Source organism: Gavialis gangeticus, unplaced genomic scaffold, assembly GCF_001723915.1.
Source record: "Gavialis gangeticus isolate Ggan-Ray unplaced genomic scaffold, GavGan_comp1, whole genome shotgun sequence".
NCBI lineage: Eukaryota > Metazoa > Chordata > Crocodylia > Gavialidae > Gavialis > Gavialis gangeticus.
Window position 1 is genome coordinate 59,347,642 of NW_017729034.1, and position 10,621 is coordinate 59,358,262.

General features: G+C 39.8%; 1 protein-coding gene across 3 annotated transcripts in view; it reads right to left on the minus strand.

The window, feature by feature from the left end:
* Positions 1-643: 643 nt before the first annotated feature.
* Positions 644-10,621, minus strand: part of ERMARD (ER membrane associated RNA degradation) — a 66,159-nt gene continuing 56,181 nt past the window's right edge. For 2 of the 3 annotated variants that reach the window (XM_019527301.1, XM_019527300.1), the window contains 6 exons: positions 9,975-10,058; positions 8,553-8,632; positions 5,950-6,078; positions 3,692-3,901; positions 1,804-1,917; positions 644-1,124 (listed from right to left, as the gene is read on the minus strand). In XM_019527301.1, coding sequence (XP_019382846.1) covers positions 950-1,124; positions 1,804-1,917; positions 3,692-3,901; positions 5,950-6,078; positions 8,553-8,632; positions 9,975-10,058 — 792 coding nt within the window. In that variant the 3' untranslated portion in view covers positions 644-949. The remainder of the gene's footprint in view (positions 1,125-1,803; positions 1,918-3,691; positions 3,902-5,949; positions 6,079-8,552; positions 8,633-9,974; positions 10,059-10,621) is intronic. The other variant, XM_019527302.1, reaches the window with a different exon arrangement.

A 10,621-nucleotide genomic window follows, 5' to 3' on the forward strand; every position in this document is an offset into this window, starting at 1 on the left:
AAAAAAAGGATTGGTGAAATTTAGTGGATGATTGAAGATTAAATTGACGTATCCCTCTATTCTCTTTTGGAGAGGTAAATAAGGGATTGCTGCTGAAAAATTCTTAAAATAAGAAGTTATCAAAAAGAATAAGGTATGCAACATGGGAACATAATATATTTTTTTTTATCAAGATGAATAGGAGACAGCAGGTACTCTGATTTGCTGTATATCACACTACCTTGCTGATAATTTATAGTTTTTCTTCTACTGTATCTGCTAGTTTCCCCATGTTAAACTACTAACCAAAAATGTGTACACAGTGAGCATATATTTAATATTTTAAAGCTGAGAACACTGAAAGAAAGTGCTGGGTACAGCTGTATTCCAATGTAGAAAATCAATAAATAAATAAAACAGGGACCACAGTTTTCCTGTTTCTATACTAATACAGCACCACAGAACTTTAGGAAGCACTCTCCATCATAACTGTTTTAACAAGTGTTGAGTTTCTGATTATGTTTTCCAAAGTATAAGAGAGAACAGGTAGTGTTTGGGGTAATTTCAGTGTCCTTATATTTCACTTGCTAATGATATTCTTTTTTCCACAAACACAAAGATTTTTTCCAAAACTTTCATTCCAATCGTCTTCCCAGTCATTTTCAAGTACAATGTAAAAAAATAAAATAAAAAAAGCTTTAAATCACATAATACTCTTTAAAAAAGTCCATCTCAAACCATTTAGGAGAGATTTCAGTCCAATCCTCATTGCTGCCCTTGGCAAAATGTTCCATTTCAGGAAAAGTGATCACTGAACTCTATTACCAGCAACAGTGTTTCTATGTTAAAATCCCAAATTCTGTTTTGAAAGGCTTTTTGATAAGAGAAACAGGACAAAGGACCAAAATTTGTCCCAAGAATTTTAACTTCATTAAATTTAGACATATATAACTTTAAAAACCAAGCATTTTCAAGGCATTTTCTTTTGTGTAGTTAACTGCATTAATGTTAGCTTTCTCTCATTGAATGTCTTCATTTTTATCAAGGCTCTGTAGGTAAGCTGCCCAGTTTCATCCCATTTGTTTTTCTCTGGGCTTGTATAAGTCACTAAGTTCTCAGTATACTGCAAGATCGATTTTAAAGACCTACAACAAATGAAAAAAATCATAAAGAGACACTTTTTTTTTTTTTTAAGTGTGATAGACATTGACAATGCCCAATTTGGAGTTACTACCTTCCTCTCAATTTCCAAATCTCTAAACCACCCAGTGATCATTGCTACATCATTTTTCCTACTCTCTCTGGCAAGCACGGGTGCAAAGAAACAAAAAAAACCAAAAACAACACAAGAGATCAGGAAGCAATAATTTTCAGAACTGCAGTTAAATCTCATTACCCACAAAAATGTAGTATCATGGAAAAGTATTTGGTGGCATTTTTTGCCCTACAACTCCTCTCTGGCAGCCAAAGATTTCATAATACCTATGCCCTCCATTAAATACTGGTGTGGAAATTATGACTTTTTTTACCCTAGTATCTTACACTATGTATTAGTATTCATTTTGTAAAGGAATGCATGACAATAAGAAGTTTTGAGAATGCAAATACCTAAACTGTTTTAGAAACAGACATCTCTGAGTGAGTACTACCATCCACTCAAATTATGACCACAATCATGGGAGTAAAAGGTTGACCATCTGTTGAACCACATGCTAAATCTTAGCTTCAATAAGGATATATAAAACGGATCAAAGTTATTCAAAGGAGGGTGAAAGGAGTCTATGTTACTCCCTTATTTTAGTACAGAAAGCACCATATACTCACTTTAGATACTGCTGATATTCAAAAGGATTCTCCTGACAAATAGCGTGGATGTTGTTTAGTTCCAGAGTAACCAACACTAAAATCAGCCGTAACACAGGAGACAGAAATTTAACACTAGAAATAGGGAACATTTTTTACTGTTAGTATTTTACAAATACAAAATTGTTCTTCAGATACCCCCTTTTTTTACCTTAAAAAGTATAAAGGGGAACGTGGGAGAAGGAGAAAGTCTGAGAGGTTCATTAGGAAAGAATACAGCCAAGATCATAGGTATAAACAATCTACAAAATAAAGAAAAATGAGCTAAATGGGTTTCCAGACAAAAAATATACTAAGATGGAGTTAAAGTTGAGAGTACATGATAGTTTGTTAGGTTAACGTGTACATTTTTACATACAGCAGTTTTTTCCAGGGACAACCACTGAACATCCAAGAAACTCAAAGGACAAAAAAAATCACCTAGAAAAAGCCAACTATGTTAAAGAATGGAAATCTAAAGTTACGGCACACAAATCACCTGCACTGTGCTCTGTGGCAGCACTGTGAAATAACCATGCATTTAGGCTTAATGTGTTTAAGTGCTTTTTGTCCCAAAAGATTAAATGATTTTTCCAAAAATGTGAGGAGGTGGTGAAAGCTTAAGTTTTAATTAGAGGCGTACCAATACATCGGTCCAATATCGGATCGGCACCAATATAAGGAAAATGTTCTGTATCTGAAATTGGCCTGATGTGGCTGATAATTTGTCTGATAAATGCCTGTGCATGTGTGTAGCCACAGCGCAGCACGTAGGCAGTGAGGAGCAGAGCTGGCAGCATGGAGTGCGGCAAGCAGCTGGTAAGTCTGGTGTGGTGGAAGGAGAAGGGGAGGGGGAGTGGGAAAAGAGAGGGGTATGGGGAGGCAGATCAAGGCCCCCACAGTGGGGCTAGGGTTGGGGCAGGGGCCAGGCTGGATGTGGGACAGAGGTGCAACTCAGGCTGCAACGCACTGCTCATCAATTGCTCATCTGGCGGCTCCTGCTGCTCATCCGGGAGGGCGCGGGGGGCAGGGCGGAGCACGTGTTCCTGGATCTGCATGAGGCGGGGAGGGCTGGGCTTCCCAGGGGCAATCTGCCCTCCCGCATGCCCTCCTGGATGAATGGTGGGAACCGCCAGATGAGCACTGGACAAGCCGTGTGCAGGAGCGCGAGCCGCCCCCCTCCGACAAGCTGCACCTCTGTCCTGTGCCAGCCCCAGCACCAGCCCACAGCTGCAGCCTGCCCTGCGCCATGCACATCCAGGGGCCACACAACCCCCAGACGAGCCCCTTGTGGCTGTCCCATGCTCTTCCCTGCCCTGGCTGTCAGCACCTTCCCCAGCCCCATTCCTTCCCTCACTGCAGGGGCCTTGATCTGCCACCCCCCCGCCCCTTCTACCACACCAGACTTACCAGCTGGATGCCGCTCTTCAAGTTAGAGCTGCATATTGGAAATTGGATTGGTATTGACCGATATGCCTCCTTAAAAATAGGATATTGGTATCAACCCCCGAAATGTCTATTGATGCACCCCTAGTTCTAATAGCCTCTCTAGATGAAACTCAAATGACAGATTTTGTTTTTAAAGAGGGAAAAATTTGCAAAGCCACCAAACATTTAAATGACCTTTTTATCCGCAACTTTATTTTCCAAGGCCAGGCAGCAGACAATGTTAAAAATGTCAGTAATCATTTCCACATGAGTTTTGTGTGCCACTCAAATATTAGTATACCATGAATGTTATGGGAAACCGTACACATAATACACAAACCTAACTAAAGATAAACTTTTTATTAAAAAAAATAACAAAAGGACACACAAAGGTAATATTTGCAACTACCTCTCGCCTCCAAAAAAGAAAAAAGTAACTCACCTTTTTAACATTCGTAGATAGTTATGCCTCTGTCGAGAATGTAGTGTTTTGTTTACCCATTGTTTATATCTCATTTCAGTGCAAACAATAACTTGTTCAGACACCTGATGACACTGTGCACCTATCTGACGGAGTACCACCAATATTTCCAGGAGCGACCGTGGGCAGTACAGGGTGCGAATCTGCATACCACAAAGCTCAGTCAGTAATCTGCAAAATGGAAAGTACTCCTTAGTGTTTCAATTTTTGTGAGCCGAATTTATAAATTAATGGACTTCACATTCATATTACCTAGCAGGAGCTACAGTATTGTAACTCATACTCTGGAAAACATATTTACTCCCCTTCCTAATGATCTGCCAAAACAAAGATTTGTTTAGTATGAGGAGTGGCTGGTTGTGTTCTCTCTTACATTATGGAAATTCATTTCCAACTCCCAGTGATAGATGGTTCCCATCCCATGCCAGAGAAATAACACCAACACACACAAACCTGGTTTAAAAGGTGTACTGTCCTCTAGTGAATAGGGGCAAGGCTGCCTCTTAGCCCTTATATTTCAGTTCATGATAAACTAGGGTCTACCACAGAAAACCCACCAGATTAAGAAACAGAAACAAGACCCTGGATAGAGTAGCAAAATGAAGACTAGACCTCACTTGCCTAAAAATAAAGTCGTAACAGTCACTGTTTACAATCCATAGTATGCTAGACTGGCCTTCACTAACACAGTAAAATGATAGCTTTAGCATACATAAAGAGTTCTGCATATTAGTAAGTACTAAATAGGTCACATTACTTCATTAATTCAACTAGTTTGTTTTAAGAAAATGGCTTACTGAAACCCCCAAATACTGATATTTGACCACAGACAGTGGCTACAAGTGCCTAGTGGAGTGCAGAAAACATTAAGGCTGTTTACAGATGCTTAAAAAAGGCACTTTACTGGAAGCAGCAGCATGCTAGTTTGACCTGGCTCTGCAGCATTTGCATAGGTTGGGTGCTTCAGCAGGGCTTTTTGATGCTTTTATCTAAACCTTATTCAATCAGTTATTAAATAAAAGCACCAAAAAAGCCCCATGAAAGCACATGATCTCTACAGATGTTGGGTGAGCCAGGTCCAACTAATGCAATACCTCTTTTGGGCATGTGCTGGATTCGGCGCAGGGGTGTACAGAGTAAGTGCCATTTTTTGTTTTGTTTTTTTTTGACATCTGTAAGCAGCCTAAGAGTATTAAAGCATCAAGAGTATTAAAGCACTGAAATACTGAAGCTCTTCAAGATGCATCTTAATAGTTGTGGAAAGTGACAGATTGACAGCCAGAAGGCAGAGTGGCATCTTCAAGACACTATCCTGCCCACATGCAGTAAGCCTGATGTGAATGAGAACAAAGAACAATTTTGTTTTATAACACTATGCAACCACTTACCCCTTTAGCACCCTTGTTGGCTGCCTCAAATGTCAAATATACTTAGCATTATACCAAATTCAAAAGTTAAATCTTCCACAGACCCAATTAAAGCTGCCAGTTCATTTTAACATGGCTATTGAAGACCCAGAAAGATACAAATTTTCTTTGTATGTCACTAGCTCAAAACAGGAAAGACATATTACCAACTACAGAGAGTGGGACTTTTAAAAATATGAACTGAAATAAATTACATTAGTTATACTTAACAGCTTCAGAAATCTCTACCAGAAACAACACAATCGCAGATAGATTTTATATTTAAATCTCATGAAATATAGGCTGGTTGCTCCATAACTGTAGTAGCCATTTTCACTGAAGTGCCAACCACTATGATGGGACTAAAACTTCTGGTGCAGGATGTTATACATCATCCCAACAGATTAAAGGAAATTAAGATAAATCATTGTATAAATGATATATTAATACATGATAATACAATGATGTACTAATGATTAATAATTATGTGCATCTGTAACAATTTTACTTTCCCCACTTCTAATACCAACAAATTTTCCACATTACAAAAATATTGTCATAATCATAGCAGTATTCTTCACCCCTCCCTTTCATTTTGGAGGGGATTCTTAGTGGAATCTCAAAAGACTTTTTGACTGAACTAGTGATAATACCATAAAGATATACAAGATACTTCTTACAACGATACTATATAGACAATTGAAGGAAGCACTTTTACAGTGAATGCTCATTATTGTCCCACATGCCCCTTACTCTCAAAACTAGATTGTATTCAGGAGTTGGCACAAGAGCAATAGAAACATTAAAACTTACTCCCCAGTTAGGAGATTATTTAATGGATCATCTAAAATGTAGCAACTTGGGGGCAAATGGTGCTGCAACTGAGAGAGAATCTCAGTAATCAGAGAAACTAGTTCTTGCATTTCTGTGCATCGCCCGCACCTTAAAAACAAAGAACAAAATTAGCTGCACAATTTTACATAAGAATAAAATAGTGTGTTCAATGTATGCGGAGTGCGATATATATACACACACACATTCAAATGATGAGAGAATTCATCTAGGTTCATTTTCCTGTAGAAAAAACTTACTCTTAGATACCCGAACAGACATTTAAATGCTGAGCCCCTGAAGAGCAGAGCCTGCAGTGTTGACACGGTGCAGCCAGAGGGCCCCCATGCACACATCTCAGCATGCTCTGTAGACTTCCTCAGTGTGTTTAAGACGATGCCAGCAGTGTACACGGCAGCTTTGACTGCCTGGCTGAGACTGCTTAAAGTCAGCCTGCATCCCCCTGCAGCACAATGTGAGATTGTGAAGTGGGCATGTTCTGCTCCCTGCTTGGCTGGAGCAGAGTCCAGCAAGTGACACTGTCTCTTGGTAGATGGGAAAGGAAGGGCAGAAACAAAGCACCAAGGGATGCTGAGGACTATGCCGTGGTTTCCCTCAGAAGGGAATGTGTACAGTCCTCCCAGGGACTGATTTAACCCTAGCTGTTCCCACGTGTTTTTTTTTTTTCCTAGAACAGCCATTTTTGCTGCAGGAGAAAAATCCTGAACATCCTTGGAGTTCTGATTTCTCCTGGGAGAGTTACTGTTCTTCCAGGCAAAACCGAATGTCTGTATGTGGCCTTAGTTTGCGTTGTGTGTGTTAAACTGAATTTCTTGCCAGCACTTTATTCAAAAGCCTACTACCATCCTGCAATTAAATCTTCAGTTCCTTTTCCACAATGTCATGCACATTTTGGTGTCCTCTATCTAGAAAAGCAGCCTCCCCATACTCTATAATAATCAACTCCTTATTTTCTTCTCTAGAATCCTAAAGCATACCAAACACTAAGACTAAATAGCCTCAATTCTGATGTACCATGTTCTTGGATTCCTGTATAACTATTTTTGTCCCCTCTACTGCACCAAAATGGTCGTCTTTGAAATTATTAATGACCTTTTCATTGTCAAATCACAATATTTCTCAATCTCTCCATGTAGTGTGGTGGTAAGGTTCCAAATCATTATACATACTTAAGCTCTTCCAAAAAGAATGAATCTTTTGTTTTCACAGCTGATGATCTCAGCCCATCACCCTGACTGCGTCTCTTTCTCTTTGCTCTCCTGTGGTCCCTTACTTTCCTCACATCTCCTTCTATGTCTATTTGGAGAGATAATGAAGTGAGCCACTAATTTGATGGCAACCCTCAAGCGCTTGTGCTCAGTTTCCTCCTTTGTTTACATAATATTCCATATTACATCAGGTGATCTTATCAAGATGCATAGTTTCAGCTCATTTTTTTACACCAAATACTTTAGTCTTCCTTCTCCACTCACCAGGCTTGCTCACATATTCCATACACTGAAACTATTCCTTCAAAATGGAACAGCTTGTTTTGTCTTCTCTCTCTACTACCTCCCATTCTCTGTCAAACTCCTCTATTAATGCTGAGTTCTCAAATGCTCAAAACTTTACCTTTTATACTTCTCTGGTCTCTCTCTACATCAGCTCACTGTTAAGTCCCATCATCTTGTCAATGTTACCAAAATTAACCTTGAAATGACCTATTAAAATGCCTTGTCTAGCACGATTCATCATTTCTCACCCAAAATTAATGTAAAACTCTTTCTAATTTCTTAATTTCTCTGGTTCCTGACATCCCTGTCCCCAAGCACTGTTCTCAAAAAAGCCATTGTTGGTCATTTTCCCAAAATTGTTTCACCAGAGCTGTAATGACTCCTATTTACCTTTCCCCATTTCTAACATGGCTTCTGTTCTGTAGTAGTTTACATAAGTTCTGCAAATATAAAATGCTTTTTCATCATGATACTGTAAGTTTAAGTAGAAGAGTTAATAAGGTCTACAAAAATAGTAAAATTACTACCATTCTCACTCTTTCTGCTACAATATCATCTACCTCTGAAGTGATGTTACAAAGAATTTTCAAAGGAAAGGAAATTTCGTGCCCAGATCCAGGACCAGCTATTACAGGAATGCAGGAGTGAGTGTCTTACCCAAGGACAAGAATATGGAAAAAAAAAAAAAAAAATCAGCGTTTTAAAAATTAAGCAAACTCAATTATTAAGATAATCTCCAGTGATTTGTATATGCACCTGCCATTCCGAAAAGGTGTTCCCTAAACTTAATTAGCAACCAATAAATTTGAGATAAACACTAGGTTAGACAGATCCCCAAGAGCCAGGCTACTAACCTGTGGCCACTAAAAAAATGGGACTATTCCTTTTAAAGTTTTAATTCAATAATTACTCCCATTCTTAACTTAAAAGCTGTTGCTAGAGAATGCCAGGCTAATTCAGGGTACAGGAAGCCTTGCTTCAAAATTTAGTGTGCAGCTGGTATGGGGTACACAAAGGCCCTTACAAAAAATACGGTTTTATACTACTACTATTTTAAAGTATCAGGTATACCCTGTAATTGCTTGAATTTGCTCCTCAGACACTACAGGAAGCTCAGACCAGGAGTTAATGCTTTTCATACACTTCAGCACCTTTAAAAAAAAAACAAACACAAAAATGTAAAATGACATATTAACAAAGGGGCATTTTTTCACAGGATACCTTCATGTAAAATATCTTGAAACAGCCATCAAATTTTAGAGGGCTTTTTTACAGTAACTTCTCCACTGTCATTCTGGTCAGTCAGCAGTTCAGTTCTCACAATTAAGGCATGAATATTCAAGACAAGAGCGAAAAAACATAAAATTATGCAGAACAAAGGATTTGCTATTTCTTTCTTCTCCCGAGCTATGTAAATATTAAATCAGTACGATAAGGCTGCAATTCACATCCTCATTAATTTATAAGGTGCAATGAAGTCAGGAACTACTACTGACCAGATTTAATGAAGTTCTCAGACTTGTTTCCAAACTAATCAGCTAAGAACTCTGAAGAAACTGAGGAGCAGCTTCTGTCACAAAGATGAAACATTAGTTGATCTTCATATGGTGATACCTCTTACTAGTCATAACCTAAACTCAAAATGTCTAGGGTTTCCAGAGACTTCAGATCCACTAAACCATCTCAAGACAGAAGTTAACTGCTTCATGCCTTGTATCAGAGGCTACTAACATAACTTACAGTTAATCAACACATTTATCTGAAGGTTTGTTAGTAGCATAGCAAATACCCAAGGGGGTGTCTACACAAGACATTTGCTGCAGAGCTGCTTAATTACTTCTGTAGTAAATGTCTCTGCATCTACACATACAGACCTATTAGACTGCAGTAGACAAATAAACTGCACCACAGGTTAGCACTTGTACAAACAAATACTACCCTGCAGTGGAGTTTTTTAGTGCGCAGCAATGCACAGGCAGATGCTGATATGGCTGGCTGGGGGATGACGGTGCTTCAGTGTGGGGGCTGCCTGCCAGCTAGCTCCACACTAGAGCACCCTCATGCCCTGGCCACCCTCTCCGCACCATGTTGAACTGGTTGAAGCAGCCCCAGGCTGGCAGGCTGAACCCGAAGGCCCCATGCCAGCTGGGGCTGCTCCGACCTGGCATAACGTGCTCTGATTACAGGCACATGTTCAAATGTGGCACCTAGGAGGTTTTTTTGCTTTGAATTAAATTGCACGTGTAGATGCACCCATGAAGACCAACTGAAACTACAAGGTGATCTGGAGAAGATGGGTCTCCCAATCACCAAGAGTACTGTACTCATAAGCAATCTTAATATATAAAGAACTGTAGACATAAAGAGATAATTAACCAATTAAATGGGTTAAAATTTAATTTGCCTCAGAAAAGTAACAATCAAAAAAAGACAACAACAGTTGGACCAAATTTTAAAGACTATAAAACGCACTCTTCAGGCAAATGGACAGACCTGTTTCTTAAGTCTGGCAATTGGATGAAAACGAGACGAGTAGCAATTTGCACAGGTGATCAGTGGTTTTATGGCTGCATGCTCCTGGATTACAAAAACAATACACAGCACAAATTTAAAAATACTAGGTCTCAAACCAGCCAAGACTTGTGTGTGCAGCTTAGGTTTGTTGACTTCAGTAGGACTAAGTCAGGTTCATAAAATTAAGTGTGCGCAAAAGCGGGGAAGAGCCACACCATTAGTTAGTAGGGGTGCACCAAAAGAGATTTTTGGGGCCGATACTGATAGCTGATTTTTAAGGAGGCATATTGGCCAGTATCAATCCAATTTCCAATACCAGCCCAGCAGCTTGAAGAGCTACATGCAGCTGGTGAGTCTAGTGTGGTGGAAGAGGAGAGGGGGAAGGGAAGGGCCCCCACAGTGAGGGAGATGTGGGAATAGGACTGGGGCAAGTGTTGCCCAACCAGGGCAGGGTGGGTGGGGGGATGGAGCAGCAGCTCATCCTGGGAAGCAGCTCCTGCCGCTGCGCGCTGCATTTTTTAAAGATCTTTTAAAGCACAGTATAGATCAGGGCTATCCAACTTCTGGGCTGCCAAGGACCATGTGCTCCATGGGCCATGTCCAGGAGCAGCAAACTATGTGGGCAG